The sequence below is a fragment of the Malaclemys terrapin genome, chromosome 21 (genome assembly GCF_027887155.1).
Source record: "Malaclemys terrapin pileata isolate rMalTer1 chromosome 21, rMalTer1.hap1, whole genome shotgun sequence".
Taxonomy (NCBI): Eukaryota; Metazoa; Chordata; order Testudines; family Emydidae; genus Malaclemys; species Malaclemys terrapin.
The window spans coordinates 508,111-529,962 of NC_071525.1; the positions used below are offsets into that span (position 1 = coordinate 508,111).

General features: G+C 61.8%; 1 protein-coding gene across 1 annotated transcript; it reads left to right on the forward strand.

Annotated features, from left to right (window-relative positions):
• The first annotated feature begins 314 nt into the window (after positions 1-314).
• THBS3 (thrombospondin 3) lies at positions 315-17,346 on the forward strand. Its single transcript, XM_054011398.1, has 23 exons — positions 315-527; positions 3,301-3,507; positions 3,863-4,119; positions 4,265-4,367; positions 5,049-5,075; positions 5,620-5,702; positions 6,876-6,927; positions 7,028-7,176; positions 7,790-7,930; positions 8,820-8,897; positions 8,989-9,141; positions 9,419-9,529; positions 9,735-9,842; positions 10,277-10,436; positions 10,734-10,852; positions 12,024-12,076; positions 12,873-13,066; positions 13,546-13,724; positions 14,005-14,053; positions 14,398-14,594; positions 14,751-14,923; positions 16,044-16,183; positions 16,825-17,346. Exons 1-23 carry the CDS (start codon positions 449-451, stop codon positions 16,881-16,883), a joined length of 2,871 nt encoding a protein of 956 aa, XP_053867373.1. The 5' UTR covers positions 315-448; the 3' UTR covers positions 16,884-17,346.
• The last annotated feature ends 4,506 nt before the right edge of the window (positions 17,347-21,852 follow it).

Consider the following 21,852-nt stretch of genomic DNA (forward strand, 5'->3'; position numbering starts at 1 on the left):
CGGCCTCCATCAGAGGCAAGATGACCCTGAGTCTCCATGCTATAGCCCAGCGTGCTCCAGGGCACGGCAGCCCCCGGGTGCTGCAAGCAGAGACCCAGCACACCCCAGGGTGCAGCAGCCCCCAGCAGAGACCCAGCACACCCCAGGGTGCGGCAGCCCCCGGGGGCCCCCAGCTGAGACCCAGCGCAACCTGCCCCGTGCCGCTGCGCGCTGCTGACAGCCGAGGGCCGGGCTCCCCGCGGCGTGGGAGGGGACGAGGCCTGCGAGCCAGCTGGCCTGGCGGCGGCTCAAACCTCCGAAGCCGGGCTGAGTGCTCCGGGTCCCCGCGAGGAGCGCCCCTGATTGACGGCTCTTTGTTCCGCCCGCCATCCCCCGCCCCCGAGCAGCAGCGCTCGGGGCTCCGGCGCTTCGCCTGGGCTTCCCCCGCGCGCAGGGGCTGGGGAGCAGCATGGAGACGGGGGCGCTCCGCGGGCTGCTGGCGCTGCTCGTCCTCGGCGCGGCCAGCGCCGCTCGGCAGGAGCTGCAAGGTAAGCCGTGCCCCTGGGGGCTGCCCGGGGCTGCCCCGCGCCCGGGCTCTCCTGCCCCCGCCCCGGCCGGCTGCAGTCCGAGGGCGGCAGAGGGATCCCCGAGTGTGTTTCGGCTTCAGCCTGCCGGGCGCTGCGCCCTGGGTAAGGGAGAGACCGCCCCGAAGATCTAGCAGCGGGAAGCCTCAGCCGCCCTTCTCCTGGGGGACCTGCCTGCCCGGGCTGGGGCCGTGTGGAGCCTGGCGCTGCGGGAGGGTGCCAAGGATGCTGCAGTGAATGGATGGGGTGCGGGGTTGTGAGGAGCTGCAAGGGCTGGGGATGCCGGGGTTAGGGGCCAGCGCAAGGTGGGGGGCAGGATGCTGCAGGCTGGGGAAGTTGGAAATCCTGGGTATAGCGGGATGGGGTCACGGAGGTGTCTGGGAGCCGTGGGGCCCTGGGAACTGGTTGGGATTTGGGGAGCGGAGGGACTGAGAAAGGGCAGATACCGGCAGCATGTTGCCCTGCACCCCTGCCCAGCTTCTCTTCTGTATCCCCTTCCTGTGAGCCAAGGAGTGGAGGGGCCTGGGATTCACATGCCCCAGCGTCCCAGCCAGTGGCTTCAACTCTGCAGCAGCAGAAATTGGCAAGGGCTCCTGGAACCCTCCTTCCCCAGCCGGGACAGCCCGTCTGCGCTCAGCTCCGCGCATCAGGCTGGTGGGGACCAGCCTGCCGGCTGGAACCCAGGAGCTGGATTCCTGACCTCCCTGGGAGGTCTGGCGCTAGGGACTGTGGACAGCTACAAGTGTCTGGGTCTCTGTGCTGCAGTACAGAAGGACATTCTTCCCCCCCAAGCCTGGAAACCACAGAGCAGCCTGCAGTGTGGTGCTGCTGGAGGGAGTGGGGGGTCCATCCATGACGGGGTGTTGCCCACAGCGCTCTGCAGGGACTAGTGGTGGTGAACCAGACCAAAGGCTGTGTATAAACCTATCAATCTAAATATTCAGCCGGTAGCTGAGAGCTGGTTCCAGACCTGAAGCTCCATCCAGCACATTGGTGGGTGCAACCAAGTGCTAGCAAAGGGGCTGGTTCCGGAGCAGCCCATGGTCCGAGTTCAGAGGTGCTGTCAGGATCGGGATTATTCAGGGGGGCTCATTGGCCAGGAGGAACCCATAGGTCAAAAGTCAGAGGTGCTGACTGGCTGGAGCTAGCCTGGGGTCAGAGTTCAGAGGTGCTCAAAGGGTCAAGGTGCTAGATGTCTAGGATACAGCCTGAGGTCAGAGTTCAAAGGGCTGGGTCACGGTTCATTCTGGCTTTGATCAGATTCACGTCAGAAAGGAGGCCCCTCTGTTGGTGACCCGGAGTGCCAGCCGGAGCGGGCTGGGACATTCAGGGAGCTTCCTGTCAGGGCTGGATTTGAGGGGCTGCTGGTTGAGCTCACCTACCGCGGGGAAATTCATCGGGGGCACAAGCCACACCCTGCTGCCCCGGATTCCCTTGCAGAAGGAGCAGGCGGCATCTCCGGGCGCATTGCGGTATCTGTGTGCCCCACGCACACTATGTCATTGTTAAAGATTCTGGGGGGTTTTCCAGGGTGCTGCTGGTGTAGGACGACTGCCAGGTCCTACCCCAGAGGTAGCAGAATCAGCTGAGGGATCCCAGTATTCAGCATCCAGGACTTCCCATCTCCAGCGTGCTTTTCAGACCTGAACTGGTGACCCTCCTAGCTCCGGTGGGTGGGGGGCAAGGATCACTCTGACCCCTTTCACAGGTGAGGGGGCTGCAGTGGAGAGGTGGAGTGAGAGAGACCGTAGCAGGGACCGGATCTGAAATCTGGAGCACCAGGCTCCCGGTCGCTCTGGAGCACGCTGTTCAGAGTCTGGTGGATGGAAGGGGGGTGGGCAGCCGCTGCGGTTTTCACAGGGGCAGGTCCTATGGCCACTGAACCTTTAGTCCAGATGAGTGCATGGCTGGTGGAGACATGCCAGGCAGTAGGACCGGCAGCGGTAACCCCCCTGCCCCATGCCAGCATCTCTGTGGCTTGGCCTCCCTGCTGCCTGTTTGTGAGGGGCTCCCAGGACCGGACCCGGCTGTTTCCAGAGGTGGCAGAGACGTGGCTGGGCTGGGCCAGGACAGTGCTGAACGGTGTTAGGATGGCCACAGCCACCAGCCCATCTGCTTGCGATGCCGGAGCGCCACCTTGTGGGGAGTGCTCCCCCGCTCTGCCAAGCCTGCACCTTTCCATGGGGCTGCCACCGCCCGGGCTTGGTCTCCCTGTGGGCAGTGCTCCCCCGCAAGAGGCCTGTGGGCTCCGCTCCCAGGAGAGGTTTCTCCCTCCTCGGGCCGGGTGCTGCTGGGTTCAGTTCCAGGCCCCTGGGGCTCTACAGTAATTTCTCCTGCACTGATGCAAGGGAAGAAGAGCGACGTGGGCAGGGAAGATGAGGGGGGATCCTGGGGGCTCCGACGAGCTGGAGAGGAGGCCCTGATCCTGGCTCAGGCAGAATGGAAAGGATGCCAGCCCCCCAGGGCAGGAACTGCAGCCTCTGAGCTCTGCCCTGCCAGCCAGTCACTGCCCTGGAGGTAGAGTGGGTTTGCTCTGTTTGCATCTGTCCATCTCTGGGGTTTGCAGCGTGTCCTTCGCTGCCCTCTTTGACCGGCCATGCCCCTTGCAGGGGAAGCTTTGCAAAGTCTCCCCAAGCGCTGTGCTCCCTTGCCCGGGGGTGGCGGGCAGGTCCTGGGTTAGGCTCTCTGCAGGTACCTCTGGCTGTCGGTGCAATTGCCTGTTCTCTCCTCCCTGCAGTCCTAGACCTGCTGACGGTGACCGAGGCCCGGCACATGGCCAGTGTAGCAGACAAGATCAGGACACAGCTACTGGCAGTCGATGACATTTACCTCCTCTCCACCTTCCGCCTGCCCCCCAAGCAGGGCGGGTTGCTCTTTGGCCTGTACTCCAAAAAGGACAACACCAGGTGGCTGGAGGCCTCCGTCATTGGGAAAATCAACAAAGGTAAGGGGGGTGCTGAGCCAGGGACGGGGGTGCCCATCGGGAGATGGGAGGCCTCTGGGCTTGTGCCTGCCTCAGGCCCTGGCAGAGAAGTGGACAGGTGAGGTGTATGGGGGCAGTTCACGCAGGGAACTGGCAATACAAGCGTCCCAGCCAGGAGAGTGGTCCCAGCAAGGCAGGACGGGCTCTGCGGGGAGGGGAAACTCTGAAGGTTGCATCAGTGGACCTGGCCGTTGAGACGGGCCGTCTGCTGGGTAGGGTACATTGGCTGGCATGGGCATGCCCGGCACAGCATGCCCATCCCCTGGGGGTCCCCACCCTGTGGAGAAACCCTCACGGCCGGTCCTTTGCTCGGCAGTGCTGGTGCGCTACATGCGGGAAGATGGCAAGGTGCACTCCGTCAACCTGCAGCACGCCAGTGTGGCGGATGGGCGGAGCCACACCGTGATCGTGCGGTTGAGCGGCCTGCGTGGGGACACCCTGGCCGTGGAGCTCTACGTGGACTGCAAGCAGGTGGATTCCAGCGTGGGGCTGCCCGAGGTGATGATCCTGCCCCAGGCCGAGGTGGAGTCGGTCGAGGTGCGCACAGGGCAGAAGGCCTATCAGAAGATGCAGGTGAGCAAAAGGGGGGTGCAGGCTGGGAACTGCGGGGCTGCAGGAGCCCAGTGCTGCAGGCGGCCGTGTCCCACTCTGACCCACGGGTACCGAGACCATGGCAGTGGGATCCCAGAGGCTGAGCCGTTTTCTCTTTGTGGATCAGGGGTTCGTGGAGTCAATGAAGCTGATTTTAGGAGGGTCCATGAGCCGAGTTGGGGCCCTGAGCGAATGTCCCTTCCAAGGGGATGAATCCATCCAGAACGCAGGTAACTTCAGGGGGCACCGCAGGGGCGCACGTGGCCCGCACACACATATGTCATACACCCAACACGGGCACCACAGGGGCACACATGGGCCAGACACACACATGTCATATATCCAACACAGGCACTGCACAGACATACACACACGTTACATACTGAACAAGGGCTCCATACCAGCACATACGGGGGGTCCAGGTACACCTACATGTGTGTGTTACATACTGAACAGGGGGCAACTGCAGGGACATGGACAGAATCCGAGTCATGTGTATTACACATGGAAAGCAGGTGACCCAGATGTGTGTGGCACGTAGGAAACACAGGTGGCCACAAAGCTCACACACACACAGGTTGCTGAGAGAGTCCGTCAGGCAAAGCACAACTGGGTGGTGCCACTTCCTTCTCCTCCAGCACCTGACGCCACCAGGGCAGGCTCTCCCCAGCAGCCTCCTCCTGGAGGGCGCAAGGCCTCGAGCCACCTGGAAGCTTTCCCATGGGGCTCTGAGGCATTCATCATCTCTGCAGCCTGGCTTCCATCTGGCCAGCGGCTACCCCTGCTGGTGACCTGCCAGGAATGGCTGGCCCAGTGGCAGGTGCAGCAGCCCTGAGCCGTGGCCTCCTGCCCCAGGAAGGCAGGTGATGCACTAGCTGGACTAACTTCTCCTCCTATCTCTTCCCTTGCAGTGACCGGGGTGCTGAACTCCATCCTGGGTGAGTTGTTGGCTGCTCGTCACGGGGTCTGGGGAGCCGCTTGTGGGCAGCTGGAGGCATCAGGGATGCTGGGTGGGGAAGGGGAATCGTGCAGCTGTCTAATGACCTCACCTTTTGCCCAGCCACACTTTGGTGCAAACACTGCCAGAGCCACCAATGCAATGAGTTTGGGGGTCTCAGCCTGCTCCCTTGTCCACAGCATCAGGCCACTGAACAGGAGTGTCATTCTGTGCTCAGAAGACCTAGGGGTGGGATATCAGGGGCACTAGCAGGGCTGTGTGGGATGGGACTCAGCCCTCGTCTGGGTTGCTTGGCCTTGGCCCTGGCCCTGTCTGTCTCGGCAGGTCTGGTGACCAGGGGAAGAACCAGGAGCCCAGGGTTGACTCGGGGTTTGTCCCTGGCGGGCTCGGCTCCTACTGGCCACTAGGTGGTGGCGTCTGCTCTTCCCCGTGAGCTCAGGGCGGCAGTGGGCAGAGTGGTCCCCAGCCAGCGGCCCCCAGAGTCTTTGCCCTGGACCCTGACCTTGTCCTTTGTGTGTGGGCAGGTGAGCAGGCCAAGGCCCTGGTCACTCAGCTGACCCTCTTCAACCGGATCCTGGGGGAGCTGCGAGAGGACATCCGCGACCAGGTGAGCCAGCTTCGGGGGCCGGTGCTCCCGGTTCCAGGGCGGCCCCTTTGCTGTGGCAGGATCAGCACTGTCACGGAGTCCCCGGGCGATGCTCTGGAGCTGCTCCCTACGAAGCCAGGCAGGATTCTGGTGAAGTCTCCTCTCTGTGAGCAGACTGTCTCCAGGGCAAGAAGCTCACACGGCTTCACCCTCTGGGTCTGACCTTGGAGCATTCAGCATCCTCTGCCCCTCCGTGCGCTTCCCACAGCGAGTCCCCCCAGGCGGGGTCCTGGGGCAGCCAGAGGGTCCTGCACCCCCACTTTGCAGTCAGACGTGACTCTCACTAGCCAGTAAAACTGAGGTTTATTAGATGATAGGAACATGGTCTAAAACAGAGCTTGTAGGTCCAGAGAACCGGATGCCTCAGCCGGGTCCATTCGGAGGCCCAGCGAGGCAGACTCCCGTCTGCCCTCCCTTCCAGTCTCCAGCCAGCTCCAAACTGAAACCCCCTCCAGCCCCTCCTATCTGGGCTTTGTCCCTTTCCCGGGCCAGGAGGTCACCTGATTCCTTTGTTCTCCAGCACCTTCAGCTATCTCCTTGCAGGGGGGAAGGGCCCCAGCCATTAGTTGCCAGGAGACAGTGTGTCGGCCATTTATTTTACACTGGCCATTTGCTCTGCAACAATTACACCCCTTATCCCACCACCTAGAGACTTAAATGCATAGGGGAAAGTGAGGCACCCCTACAGTATTCAGAGGAAACATTAAGAACAGTCCCACTTTGTCACAAGCACAGTCTGGATGTGGCCATTAGCCCGACTCTCGCCCTGGCCCCGCGCGTTGGCAGGAGGCTGGTGGTTGGGTGCTGGGGTGGAATCTGGGGGGGCACAGGTGGGGTCACCGAATGTAACCACAGCTGGGAGCCAGGGGACTTCCCATTGCTTCACCTGCCCCCACACTTCCCAGATTAGTTCCCGTGGCCCCACCCCCACCCACACTGACCCACCTGTCTCCTTCCCCTCTCTCTGTGGTGTGAAGAAGGTTCTTGTGTCCTTAACTGGGCCCTGTAGTGACATTTGGGGGCGCAGCATCTCCCCCGCTTGCTGCCCGGTGCGGGAACCGTCTGGCCTGCAGACCGTGCCCTGCCTGGCACTCAGTCCCTCGCTCTGAAATCCTCCATTCGGCTGCCTTGCAGGTGAAGGAGATGTCTCTGATCCGGAACACCATCATGGAGTGCCAGGTCTGCGGTGAGTGCCTGGGCCCTGGGGGAGCTGGTGCCCGCCTCGGGGGTCCCCTTCCCTGTGCTGGGCCGGCCAGCTGACCTGCCCTCCCTGGCTCTGTCTGCAGGGTTCCATGAGCACCGCTCTCGCTGCAGCCCCAGCCCCTGCTTCAGTGGCGTCGACTGTATGGAGACGTACGAGTACCCCGGGTACCGCTGCGGGCCCTGCCCGCCCGGCTTCGAGGGCAACGGCACTCACTGTGCTGACATCAACGAGGTGAGAGCGACCCCCCCCGCCACGCCCCTGGGGCCAGCATCTCCACGGAGCCCCCCACCGCACCTCTGGAGCCTGTGTCTCCGCGGAGCCCCCCCCTGCATCCCTTGGGCCTGCGTCTCCACTGAGCGCCCCGCCGCGCCCCTGGGGCCAGCATCTCTGCACGGCTAGCAGCTGGAGCTCACGAGGGCCCAGGAGACACCATCCCGTCCGTCTCCAGCACACAATGGGGCTCCATTACTTTCTGGCTCCAGGCTCAGGGAAGCACCTCTGTGCCCCTGCGGCCCATTAGTCCCAGCATCCCCCAGGGCCTGCCTGCAGGCTGTGCCCTCTAGGGAGGGTGCTGGGACCCCACAGCTCATCAGCTCCCATCTGGCGGGGGCTGGTGATCCTGCAGATTCCCGACTCTCACAGCAGGAGAGTCTCAGCTTTCGATGAAAACAGAATTTCTAGCCATGGTGTCTGCGGGAAGCACTGGGGAAAGTCACCCAAATGATCCCCTCTCCCCATGGGCCTCCTGCCAGGGGGCCAAGGAATGGACCCAAAGGGAGCCTTGGCCTTGCTCCTGGTTCTAGGGACCTGGCTCATCACTCGGGACCCTCTCTCTGTCTCACAGTGCGGTTATACAGACCCCTGCTTCCCGGGCTCCAAGTGCATTAACACCGCGCCTGGCTTCCGCTGCGAGCCCTGCCCTCGCGGGTACAAGGGGAACCTCATCTCTGGCGTGGGCGCAGACTATGCCAAGGCCAGCAAGCAGGTGAGTGCAGCACCTCCACGGCCCTGCTGCCGGCAGCTCCGTGCAGCTGGGAGCCTCTGGAGAGCACAGGAGGCGGGTGAGGCTGGGAGCGGGTTCCTCGAACAGGCTCTGTGCCCAGCCTGTGGCAATGGGTGCTGTGGGGATACGTAGCCTTTGGGGGGGGGAGTGTCTGGGGAGACGCTGGGCCCAGGGGCGCGTGATGCTGCTGCAGGGCAGTACGAGGCCACGGGCTGAGTGATGATCTCCAGCTGTTGGGCCTGGTCTCCCCCCAGCAATTCCAGAGGGGCGCCTGCAGGGAACACTCAGCTGGGGAGAGGCAGATTCCCTCTGGGCAGCGGGTATTGCAGTGTAACTGGGGGGCATTATGCTGTCAATGGGCCCTGGGCTGGGCCCAGCCCAGGAACCCCTTGTCCCTGCGCGCTCAGAAGCACCCGTAGGAGCCGCAGGCAGGGAGAAGCCAATGAGTGCCTGAGTTTGAGGCCCATGGGTGCAGGGTGAGGCCTATAGCTACATGCCCTGGGACCCCTGAGAGCAGGGAGGGTTGAGGGCCTGCAGAAGCCAGGCAGGGCATGGGGTCCCTGTGCGTGCTAAGGATGGCGCTGGGTCGCTGTGGTGCCAGGAACGGAGTGGGGTCCCTGTGGTGCTGGGAGGGTGTCCCTGTGGTGCTCGGGGCGGGGGGCGCGGGTTCCTTGTGGTGCTGGGGAGGTGTCCCTGTGGTGCTGGGGAGGCGGGGGTTCCCCGTGGTGCTGGGGGTGTCCCAGTGGTGCTGGGGGGGCGAGGGTTCCCCGTGGTGCTGGGGGTGTCCCTGTGGTGCTTACCTATGCTAGGGAAGGCACAGGGTCCCTAGGGGCCCATGCCACGGAGTGACCGTCTCTCTGGGCTGCTGCAGGTTTGTACAGATATTGACGAATGTAACGATGGCAACAATGGCGGCTGCGACCCGAACTCCATCTGCACCAACACGGTGGTGAGTAGCACCTGCCCCCTCGCCTGCACTGAGCGGCCTGAGCTGGGGCTGCCTGGACGCGTCTCACCTGCTCCGCCCCGTCTCCCTGCAGGGCTCCTACAGGTGCGGGCCGTGTAAAGCTGGGTTCCTGGGGAACCAGACGCTGGGCTGCGTCCCACAGAAATCCTGCAGCAGCCCCACTCACAACCCCTGCGACATCAATGGCTACTGCATGTTTGAGCGGAATGGCGCCGTCTCCTGTGCGGTGAGCGCGGGGGCGTTGGCAGAGCCGGGGCAGGGCCCAGTGAGTGCGGGGGGAGGGGGGGCAGAGCCGGGGCAGGGCCCAGGGAGCGCTGGGGGGTGGGAGGGACAGACGGGGGGCAGAGCCGGGGCAGGGCCAAGTGAGTGCGGGGGTGGGGGGTGGCCAGAGCCGGGACAGGGCCCAGTGAGTGCGGGGGGTGGGAGGGACAGACACGGCTGGCTGCTCCCTGTGGGCCTCTTTCCCCCATGACAGCTCCCGCTTTCCCCACTTCTCCCTCCAGTGCAACGTGGGCTGGGCCGGGAACGGGAATGTGTGTGGAAGGGACACGGACATCGACGGCTACCCGGACGAGCCGCTGCCCTGCATCGACAATGACAAGCACTGCCAGCAGGTGGGGGGCTGGGACCAGGGGGGCTGGTGTGGGGGATCCAGCCCCGGGGCAAGGAGGGTTGGGGGACCCAGCCCTGAGGTCTGGAGGCTGGCTGTGGGACCCTGCCCCTGGGAGGGGTGCAATGGGGAGAGCAATGGGGGTTCCCGGTTCCAGGCTGGTTGGAGGGGGGGGCTGCCCCAGCTCTAACACGGGTTCCCCACTCCAGGACAACTGCCGGCTGACACCCAACTCCGGGCAGGAGGACGCTGACAATGACGGCGTCGGAGACCAGTGTGACGATGACGCGGACGGGGACGGCATCAAGAATGTGGAGGTGCCGTGGTGCTGCGCCCTGGGCTCTGTCCCTGGCACTTGGGCTGGGGGGGGCAGGCGCCGGGCAGGACCCCTGCCATGGCACCCAGGGAGCGGGGCTTTCTGCTTGTGGTGGGCTCTCAGCCGAGAGCCCCCCTGATGGTACCTATGACGGTGTGCCCCAGCATGGTGGGGGCAGGATCTGTCCTTCACCTCCCTCCCCAGGCTGGGATGGGGTCTCTCCCCATTCTCCCTCCCAGTGACGGGGTCTCTCCCCATTCCCCCATTGCAGTGATGGAGTCTCTTCCCATTTTCACCCCCACCCCGGCTGTGAGGGGGGGTTTTCTCTCCCTGTCCCCCGGCTGGGATGGGGGTCTCTCCATGCCCCCCCACAGCAGAGATGAGGGGGGTCTCTCCCCCTGTCCCCAGTGATGGGGGTTTCTCTCTCTCTCACAGGACAACTGCCGACTCTTCCCCAATAAGGACCAGCAGAACTCAGACACCGACTCCTTCGGGGACGCCTGTGACAACTGCCCCAACGTACCCAACAACGACCAGCGGGACACGGACAGCAATGGTGAGGGGGATGCCTGCGACAACGACATCGACGGGGATGGTGAGTGAGGGGAGCTGGGGTCTGGGGTCTGGGCCATCGGGAGGCCTGGGGGCTGGGCTGGGACGGGGGTGGGGGCTGGGCTGGGCTGGCAAGAGGCCTGGGGGCTGGGCTGGGAGGGGGTTGGGCCAGGAAGGGGCTGGGGGCTGGGCTGGGAGGGGGTTGGGCTGGCTGGAGGCCTGGGGGCTGGGCTAGGGGGGGCAGGGCCAGCAGGAGGCCTGGGGGCTGGCCCGGGGGCTATGTGGGGCAGGGCTCGTGGGCAGTGCCCATTCACACACACACACTACTGTCCTTCAACAGGGATCCCCAATGTTCTCGATAACTGCCCCAAGGTGCCCAACCCGCTGCAGACGGACCGGGATGAGGATGGCGTCGGGGATGCCTGCGACAGCTGCCCTGAAATGAGCAACCCCACTCAGGTATGGGGCCGGGCGGCACTGACCCTGCCATGCTCGCCCCCGGCTGCCGGGCCACAGGCTACGTCGACTGCTGCTCCGAGCTAGAGGGCACCATGGACTGTCTAGTCTGGTCTCCCACAGAACCGGCAGGGCTGGGGATGGGGGTGGGAGTCCCCATTACAAATTCACAGGGGTGTGCTGCCCGGCCCTCGTACAGAGCCTCGAGGGAGGAGCCACGGTTCTCTGCCAAGCCCGCCGCTCGGGCTTTCCCGCGGGTGAGCTTTGCAGTCCCTGGCTCTGAGACTGCGCTGTCGGGCTGCAGCCCCCACCCCCGGTTCTCTCCACGGGCTCCCAAGGGTGAGTCCAGCCGAGCTCACACTCCTGCTTAGAGGCTTTTTCTCCTGGAGGGGGCAGCACACCCAGCAAGTAGTGCAGCCTCGTCAGAGCAAGCCAGCGTTTATTAATCACCTGGAATCCAGCACTGGCCAGCGCAGGTCAGCATGGGGAAGCCAGGCTGCAGACACAGCCAGAGCTGGGCGTGGAAACTACCCCGATACCCCAGGCTCTTCTGGGATCCATTCTGGGGCTCCCCGGCCCCGTCCTCGGTAGCAGCCTTAACAGAGACCCCTCACATCTCATGCCCTGGTGCTGTGTCCCCCTCTTCCCCTGCCTCGGCTGCAGGGCTTCACAGCTAATGTGCCAGTCGGTTGCTGAGGCTTCTGTTCTCTCCATTCATACGTGGACAGTCCTTGGTAGTTCATTCACACCCGCCTAGGGCCTGCACATGCGCCTCCAGCACCCGGCTTCTATTCTTTGTCCCACTGAGTGCGCAAACTGAATCACCGTATAGTGTTCAATAAAATGTTACCAAAAATTTACATTTTCTTCCCCTCCCTACTACTGGGATACCTGGGAGCCCCCTCTCCCCCAGTAGCTGGGGGTGCCTGGGGCAGGGATCCCCCTCTCTCCCAGTAGCTGGGGGTGCCTGGGGCTGGGAGCCCCCTCTCCCCCAGTAGCTGGGGTGCCATTGGGATCCCATTGGGGTGGCTGGGGCAGGGAGCCCCCTCTCCCCCAGTAGCTGGGGTCCCATTGGGGTGGCTGGGGCAGGGGGCCTCCTCTCCCCCAGTAGCTGGGGTGCCCCTCACTGTCCCTCGGAGGTTCCTTGCTGAACTAGGGCTTTGGTCTCTTTCAGACAGATGTGGACAGCGACCTGGTGGGAGACGTCTGTGACACCAATGAGGACAGGTGGGTGCCCGTGTCCCTCCCTGCCCAGCAGAGATTGGCTGGACGGGGCAGCTATTGGCTTTCCTGTCTCTGTCCCTCCCTGGAAGCTCTGTGCTCCCACAGGAGGAAGCGCAGGTCCCTGTGGGGCAGCAGGGCTCTCTAGGGGGCAGTGGGAGTGTGACGGAGCAGGGAGCAGGGCAGATTTGACCTGGGAATGTTGCAGGGGGGTTGCAGTGGGGATGTGGGACTTCCCTTGAAGGAAGCTACCTGAGCTGTAACCTGAGCCAGGAACGGGGGTGGGGAGAATTAACACCTTCTGCCCGGGAGACTGAACAAAGGAGAGGAGCAGCGGGAGGAGTTTTGAGTTTAGTTTTCGGTTGGGGCTGGGTGGTGCAACGCAGGGAACCCCAAGCCGGGATCTAAGCTCCCTGAACCTCCCAGAGGGACCTAATTGAGGGGGTCTGGTCGTACCTACACGCTCTGCTTGAGACCGTGTTCCTGTCCTTAAATAAACCTTCTGCTTTACTGGCTGGTTGAGAGTTGCAGTGAATCTCGGGAAGAGGGGTGCAGGGCCCTAACTCCCCCACAATCCCGCAACAGGGAGTCTCTCAGGAGTTGGGATGGCGAGAGCCTAGGTGGAGATGGGGGTGGCAGGGGCCCTGGGGGGAATCCCTTGGGGAAATTTGGGGTCCCGGGGGGAGGTGAGCATCGCTGGGGGGGCACAAGGGGCTTAGAGGAGGTCATGGGGGGTCTCTGGGGATCCATGGGTCCCTGTGTTGTGCCCCACATGCACTCATCCCGCTCTCTGTCCGCTCAGCGATGGGGACGGGCATCAGGACACCAAGGACAACTGTGCCGAGATCCCCAACAGCTCCCAGCTGGACTCGGACAACGACGGGCTGGGGGATGAGTGTGACAACGACGACGACAACGACGGCATCCCCGATTACATGGCCCCCGGCCCCGACAACTGCCGCCTCATCCCCAACCCCAACCAGAAGGACTCGGATGGTGAGCGGCCCGGCCTGGCGGGGAGCAGGGAGCAGCACGGCTCAGGCCTGGGTGACTTGAAGGAGCCAGCCGTCCCTGCAATGCAGACATGGGGGCTGCTGCCATGCAGACTGTACCACTTTGGCCCGGGAAACGGGCCCTGCTGGGACAGGCATTTCCTGGCCACTGGAACCGTGTCTGCCGAAGGCTCTGCTGGCATGGAGCTGTCACCCAGAGTCAGCCCCCAACTGGCAGCTACAGCACCGAGTGCCAGGCTGGCCAGAAGCTCTGTTGCTCCCAGGCCCTAGAGCCCAATGAGCTGGAGGCTGAGCCCCCACTGCTCTGTCTTGCGCCCTCCCCTGGCGCCATGTGCTCTGCCCCGCGCCCTGCCCTTCCCTCCCCTGGCACTGTGCGCTCTGCCCCACGCCTTCCCCCTGCTTTGCACATGTGGGTCCCTGCCCATGGCCGTTCCCGTGACCAGCCGTGTGCTGTGTGCTCAGGGAACGGTGTGGGCGACGTCTGCGAGGAGGATTTCGACAATGACACTGTGGTGGACCAGCTGGATGTGTGTCCGGAGAGCGCCGAGGTGACACTGACCGACTTCCGGGCCTACCAGACCGTCATCCTCGACCCCGAAGGGGATGCCCAGATCGACCCCAACTGGGTGGTTCTCAATCAGGTACAGCTGCGCCAGGTGCCCCCTCGTGGGGCAGGGGGTATGTGGCCTGTGTGAGCTGCATGGGAGACCCAGCCCCATCTCCTGTTCCCCAGCTGGTGCCCGGGGCACACAGCGCTGGGGAGAGTGAAAGCAGGGAACAGCGTGGGGAGCTCCTCCCTGCAAACAGAAGGGACCATGGCTGGGGCAGTGTGTGGGGCCGGAGAAGTGCTGGCCCTGGGGCAGGGCGCTCAGAGCTGTACTTACGGAGACTGAAAGTCACATCCAAATTCTCTCTTTCCAGGGCATGGAGATTGTACAGACCATGAACAGTGACCCAGGCCTGGCAGTAGGTAGGTGGGTTTTCCTGGCCTTTGCCCAATGTTCCCGTGCTGCTGCTGGTCTCTGCAGCAAGTTACACCTCCCCACCTCCCCCTCCTCCTTCCCCTTTTCCCTCATTAGCTGAGATTTAAGGTCCAGGCTCCCCACTCCCCCCACGAGCGTGACCTCTGGGTCCCGGTGCCGGAGACAGGAGATGAAGGCTGGGAGGCAGCAGGCTGCTGGGGTGATGCTGGACAAGGCCTTGTCTCGCCATGGCCAGTCCCCCAGCTGGAGCACTGAGGTCCCTTCCCCTCTTGACCAGGTAGCCCAGGTGTGGTTGTCGCTTGCTAACTCTCCCCCCTGCCCTTGTGCACAGGCTACACGGCCTTCAATGGGGTGGACTTCGAGGGCACCTTTCATGTTAACACCATCACGGATGACGACTACGCCGGCTTCATCTTCAGCTACCAGGACAGCGCCAGTTTCTACGTGGTGATGTGGAAGCAGACAGAGCAGACATACTGGCAGGCGACGCCCTTCCGGGCGGTGGCCGACCCAGGTCTACAGCTCAAGGTCAGTGCTGGGCAGCCGGGGAGCTGCATGGGAACCCCCGGGCCTGGACACAGCATCAGGCAGCCAGCTGAGTCCCTGCCCCACTGTGGGCACCCTAGTCCCCATCCTCCACCCTTGGGATCCCTCTCCACTAACTCTCCTGCCCGCTTCCCACAGGCCGTGAAGTCCAAGAACGGCCCCGGGGAGCACCTGCGCAATGCCCTGTGGCACACAGGCCACACCCCAGACCAGGTCCGGCTCCTCTGGAAAGACCCCCGCAACGTGGGCTGGAAAGACAAGACCTCCTATCGATGGCAGCTCACACACAGGCCCCAGGTGGGCTACATCAGGTGAGGAGGGGCAGGCCCAGAGCCCGGCAGTATGAGTGGGGCGGACACGGAGAGTACACACCCCACTGGGGATAGTGCGGCTGGCGGGGGTGTCCCAGCACCCCACGGGTATGGTAGAGCTCTGTGGGTTTGGTGGGGCCCCCAGTGGATATAGTGGGGCTGGCAAGGGGACCCCAGCACCCGTGGGTTTCATGGAGCCCCAGTGGTGATAGTGAGGTTGGCGGGGGGACCCCAGAGCCTTCTGGGTTTGGTGGGGCTCCAGTGGGGATAGTGGAAATAACAGGGGGACTCCAGAGTCCTGCAGGTTTGGTGGGCCCCAGTGGGACTGGTGGGGGGACCCCAGAGCCCTGTGGGTTTGGTGGAGCCCCAGTGGGTATATGGGGGCTGGCAGGGGGTGTCCCAGCACCCCATGGGTCTGGTGAGGCCCTAGTGGGTATAGTGGGGCTAGCGGGGGGGGGGGGTGTGTGTCCCAGCACCCCGTTGGTTTGGTGGGCCCCTAGTGGATATAGTGGGGCTGGCAGGGGGACCCCAGCACCCGTGGTTTTCATGGGGCCTCAGTGGGGATATGAGGCTGTTGGGGGGACCCCAGAGCCCTGTGGGTTTGATGGGGCCCTCAGTGGATATAATGGGGCTGGCAGGGGGACCCCAGAGCCCATTCTCAGGGCAGGGGGCCCCACTGGAAGCTGGGCTCAGGAGAATGGCCATGCAAGGCAGTTTCCTTTTTAACCAGGCCACCGCGCTGGTTGGCAGCTCCTGGGGGGTGGGTGGGGGACGTGTTTATGCAGCTCAGCGCCTGGGAACCAGCCCCCACAGCCCAGCGCTGACTCCATTCACAAGCTGGGCCTCAGCGGCCATTGTCCCTGTCGCCATAGCAACCCAATCCCTGCTCGGAATGCTCCGGCCCAGCAAAGGCCTTTCACATGCAAACAGGCCGAACAATGGGGCCCGGAGAGGCCAGGTGCTGGGGCCTGAGAATGTCCCTTCCTGAGCCCTGGGGGGCAGCCTGGGAGCTGGCTGTCCCCCAAGGGGTGCCCCCCCATACATGGCCCCCCAGGTCTCGCTGGCCAGCGCCCTCACCCCGTGGCACTATGCTCACTGGGCCCGGCCCATCTCTCCCCAGGGTGCGGCTCTATGAGGGACCCCGTCTGGTGGCCGACTCTGGGGTGATCATCGACACCACCATGCGGGGCGGGCGGCTGGGCGTCTTCTGCTTTTCCCAGGAGAACATTATCTGGTCCAATCTGCAGTATCGATGCAATGGTGAGCATGGCGGGGCGGAGGATAAACCTGCGTCCTCAGGGGCACGCTGGCTCCAGGATTCAGCCCCGAAGCCTGTCTGCACTGCTGTGTGACCTGCCCGGGCAGGACGGTTTGGGTGGGGGTGGGGTCCCCCCACACCTGGGCTGCACTAGAGGTTGTGCCAGGCAGCACCCATGCAGCCGTGGTGTCAAGAACTCGACAAGGCTCTTCTCAACATAGAGCGTTCGGATTTTATTGACGTTCTGTCAGGGCCGGGGGGCTTGGACTCCGCGCCCCTCCACTGGGGCTGCCCAGGGCACCGGTGCAGGTGCTGATCTCTGTGGCGTGGGGAGCCACAGCCCGCTTAGGGGTCACTGGGGCAGCAGTGAGCGAATGCCCTTTAGAGTCAGATCAGAGCCAGCGCCCCCGAGAAGAGAAGGTCTGTGTCCCATTCCCCTGAGCCAGCTGATCCCCCCAGCCTGCATCAGACCTGGCGCCCCCTAGAGGGGAAAGCCCCTGTGTCCCACTCCCCACCTCTCTGAGGGAGGCATGAGCCCATAGGGTCAGGGTGTAGGAGCCGCTATGGGGCAAAGTGCCCAGTGATCCCTGTTTCCAGGTGCCCCCTGCATTTGCCTTCATCCTGTCTCTCTCCTACCTGGCAGACACGATCCCAGGAGACTTTGAGCCTTTCCGCCGATTCCTGCTGGAGGGCCGTGAGTGAGCCAGCCTCCTTCCCCAGCCACACCCAGGACCTCTCCAAGTGCGTCACCAAGGGACTTCTTGTGGCCTCCACAGCCTCCTCCCTGAGCTGGGCCTTGGCCTCTCCGTGCCTGTGGCCCACAGGCCTCCACGCTGTCCAGACCCGGGTACTGGAACCCATTGGACCTTGCGTTGCAGCTAACTGGTACTAAAGTGCCTGCCCAGCCCAGCTGGGCCTGTCTCCCCCTCAGCAGGATAACCAAAGCACACACCCTTGCCAGGACCCAGCCTCATGGGGCTCTGTAGCTGGGCATTGAGCAAAGGACCACAAGGCAACTGGTGTGTCTGCCAGTGGATTGGGGCCATCAGGCGAGCTTCTCCAGTTGGTACTGCTAGTGCCCAAAGCACCTGCCCCTCAGCCCTGGCGCTCCTTCTCCTGCTGGAACCTTCACCCTGAGTCTGGCCATAAAGTTCTGATTGTTTTCTACCCTGTGCACCTTGTTTCTGGGTGGGGTGGGGGGGCAAGGTGAGGAGAAAGAGGGCAGATCGACCCCAGCACTTGGAGCTGCTTGCCTTGTAGATCCCTGTATCCCCTGGGTTCACAGGGGCCCTGTTTCCCATTGGAAGCTTGTCCAGGGCTGGTGGGAATGCTGGGGTCTCTCTGGGATGCTGCTGGCTGCAGAGAGGAACCCAGACTACGTCCTCTTTGCTGACATGCACTTCCAGTCTTACTGCGGTTTCTAGCCTGTACTGGCAGGGCACTGCTGGGAGGAAGCTTGCAGCATTGAGGTCTCAGCTAGGCACTGAGAGGGCACGGCTGTTGGGAAGCGTGTGGTACCTGGGTCCTCAGCCGGGCACTGACAGCACACTGTTGGGAGGAAGTTTGCAGCACCGGGAATCGTGACAGGCCACTGCTGGAAGAAGCTCACACGCATGGTAAGTCAGCCCTGGCAGGAGGGGTAACTAATCCCTTGCCAAGGAACCTGTTCCAGGACGGGGCGCTCGTCTCCTTGCTGAGTGGCTCAAATCCCTTCTGACTCCGGCCGGGACGAGTGCAATGCCTCTGAAAAATAGTCATGCCAATTACAGCTCTCCCAACCTTAGAACGAAAGGGACCGGCTCCTCCCCGCAGGGCTGGGGAACAGGGAGCGAGGCCGGGCAGGAGGGGGCGGCTCTGGAGCCTTGGGTGCGGAGGAGCCCAAGGAGGCAGGAGGCCGGGACGAGTGCAATATTGGTTGGTGATAGAACAACACTGCACAGCATCCCGTCCCTCCTGCTGCCCTGGAAGGAGGTGGCAGCCGCAGCCCTTCGCCCGAGCAACGTCTCACCTCCGCTGGGCTCATCCTCTCGGGCTCCCCCTGCTCCAGGGGGGCAGCGCCTGGCTCCACGGCTTCTCCTGGCCCCGGGGTTGAGGCTGGGCCCCAGCTGAGAGCTCTGGGAAAGTTCAGGAATTACTGATTCCCCCCCAGCACAGGCCCAGGGCTGTTGGAGGATCCAGGCGGGCCAGAACCACCCCAGCCAGGGGGGAGGCCTGCCTGGAGCCAGTGGGTCCCGGTGCAGCTAGGTTCCGCAGCCCCGTCCGGACCCACTGGGTCCCTGCACTCCAACGCACCCTGGCTCTGTGGGAATTCGGTTAAATAATCAGAGTTACTGTTGCCATGGAGACAAGTGCCCCAGCAACAGGGCTGAATGCAGGTCACATTGAGCAGCTGAGCCCGCAGCCTCCCCTCCCCCCGGAGCAGCCCAGCCCCGAGCCCAGGTCCCCAGGGAAAGGACCCCCCTTACCTGCCTCGCGCCCCCAGCCAGGCAGAGGAGCAGGGGGACCCAGCTCTCCTGTGCCGGCCCCGGGCTGCTCTCTGCGCCCCATCCCGGCTCCGGCCACCTGCCTGGGCCGGGTCCTGCCTCCTTCCCCTCCAAACTCTGCCGCAGGGAGTGCGAGGAGCGCCCAGCCCCGGGCTTCGGCCCCAGCCGCAGCAACAATGGAAATGCCAAGTCGCCTGAGTTCACTGAGGCATGGAGAGTCCCCTCTTAAAAGGGCAACGCGCTCCCACCGGCCTGGGACTGAACCGACCCACTGGGGATAGCCCAGCCGCCCAGCCTGGCAGTGTGCCCTGCCCAGGCCAGCTTTCAACAGTGCCAGCCAGGGGGCTTCCAGCCCTTGTCGGGGGGGACTGGGGTAAAGTCAGCTGGTTATGCCCCCACTCCACACCCCCCATGCACAGGAGATGGGGCTGAGGGCTTGCTGGAGGCATTTAGTGCCACCTCCTAGTCACCAGGGGCTGCCATGTCCCTGTCCGGTCTAGGCAGCAGGGTGTACAGGTGGGTGTCACCTGTACGGGAGAAGCGGCGGCTTGTCACCATTTTGAGCTCCTGCCAAACCACACTGATGGGGGGGACGGAGCGGCTCATTGCCACCTGTAGTCAAGGTTGCCTCATGCTTCCCGCGATAAGACCATTTTCAATTGCTTGTAACTTGACCAAACTTAGGCTGTTTTGGCTGAAACTTCCCAGGCTGAGCATCTGCTTTCGGCTGAATTTTTCTGGAAATTTTCAGCCAAAACAGTTCAGTTATTTCCGAGAATGAGGTTATGGGGAAATCCATCATCCATGTTACAGATGTCTTACAACTGCTTCAGTGAGAAGCTCTAGCGCAGGGGTCAGCAGCCTCTCAGAAGTGGGGTGCCGAATCTTCATTTATTCACTCTGATTTAAGGTTTCGCGTGCCAGTCATACATGTTAACGTTTTTAGAAGGTCTCTTTCTATAAGTCTATAATATAGAACTAAACTATTGCTGTATGTAAAGTAAATAAGGTTTTTAAAATGTTCAAGAAACTTCATTTAAAATTAAATTAAAATGCAGAGTCCCCCAGACCAATGGCCAGAACCCGGGCACTGTGAGTGCCACTGAAAATCAGCTCGTGTGCCGCCTTCGGCACGCGTGCCATAGGTTGCCTACCTCTGCTCTAGTGCCCCCATGCTTTGGTGCAGGGACTTGTCATTTGGTCTTTGTGTCGGGGAGGGGCCTTTCGCCATCCCCATGAAAGTGGGCCCAAATCTGCCCATTATAAACTTCTGACAATATGCACACGTTTAGTAAAGGCTCATCAGAGGCTGGTAGCTACATTCTCCAAACATTCCACCTGCACTGAGTCTGCTCCACCCCCCATGCCCCAGCTCCTACATGGCAACTGTCCTGAGGTCAGACTTTCTCTGCAATTGCTCCTTCCAAACCCCAGAGTAGCACAACGGAGGGCAGAGAGACTGTCTCTCCCATGCGCTCTGTGCCCTTCCCCCACCCACACTAGCCTCAGGCAGCCTGGAGGAGAGGAGAGACATAGAGCCCTTTTGTGAGACAGGAGACAATACTCACCTGCAGAACCTGGCATGGAACCCAGGATTCGTGAGTCTCAGGCTTCGTCTACGCTAGAGCTTACTTTGGTATAACTTACGGTGCTCAGGGCTGTGAATAATCCACCCCCAGCACCAACCTAAGTGCCAGTGTGGATGTGCTACGTCGGTGGGAGAGCAGCTCCCGCCTACCAGAGGTGGATTTATTATGCCAATGGGAGAGCTCTCTCCTGTCAGCATAGAGCATCTTCTCCAGACACCCTGCAGCTGCACCACTGTAGCACTTCTAGTGTAGACAGGTGCTAAGTGTTCCTCTCCTGTCAGCAAACAGCTGTGAAACCCACTGGCAAACGGTGTCTCTCATCCCCCTCTGCTGGTGTGTCCTCATAGAGAATGACACTACTACTGCTACCAGTTACCTCCCTTAGCTCTGTGCTGTCGGTCGAAAGGTTCCAGCCCTGATGGCAGTTCATGTGTGGGTCAGTGTGATGCCACAGGATGGAATTTCTATTTTTCCAGTTGTCTTTTTGAAAAACCTAGGATCTGCATTACAAAAAAATCTGTGTTACAAGACCAGTAAGGCTACAAAGGCATGCATTAGGAAATGCCCAAATGAGCTCTGCCCATGCAAACTTAATTTGGCCCCCTTGTATGTATGCATTATGATTAGGCTTGGTAGAATTTGATTTTTGTTTTTCTAAGAATTTTGACGTGTAATAGCAATGTTTATCCTTAAGCAACCCCCCTTCCAGTTTTTCATCAATGTAAATGTTCACACTTGCACAAAGTTATGGGTTTACATTTTTTTTTCCAGTTTAAATTTTGACAGTTGGGAAGTCAGACAATAATTGTTGAATGACAGCAGACATTGAGATTCGAAAAGTTAAAGCTTTATACCCATTAAAACACAAATGATCAACATCACATGTCAAAATATACAAGGTAAATATCCTTAAATCAACCAGCATTTTTTGTAATCTGCCTGGTTATAAATTCCAATCATTACTGAGGGCAATAGTTGTCATTGGTTTGTGTGTGTATTATGACATAGATGTTTATCAACATTTACCGATTTAAAAAAATCTATTCCTTCCAAGCTTAATTATGAGACAATCTTTAACTAAACAACCACATACGAGTTTTTGCACAACAGACGAGCCAGCCCTGGATCGCACGGTGCGTATTTCAATGTCAGTACATGCTTCCCAGCTGCCCCTCCCTCACAGGCAGTTCCTTCTGGTCAGAAGCACAAACACGCTCATGTTTTGCAAGTGTTGGTGCTGACGAGGTGAGGGTGGAGTCTGGCTCAGTGGCTTACGGGTTTTTGGGAAGCCACTCCAAGGGCAAGGGCAGAGGTGTCACACCCCTCCCCCACCCCCGTGGGTGAAGAACGACTCGTGACTGCGTGAAAGCATGTTCCCAGAACTGGTGCTCACACTGCCCCAGCACCTGCTGATCGTGGAGGGCTCAGCGCTCGGCAGGGTGGAGGCACTTCAAGGTGCCCAAACCCAGCCAAGCAGCTTGGTCTGGCAGGCTGGGAGCCAGGTTCTGTTCTTGAAGGTTTGAGAAATCCAGGTGCATCCCATCTTACTGCGGGTCTCTCTGTTATAGTAACAGGGAGACTGAAGTCTCCTTTGACCCC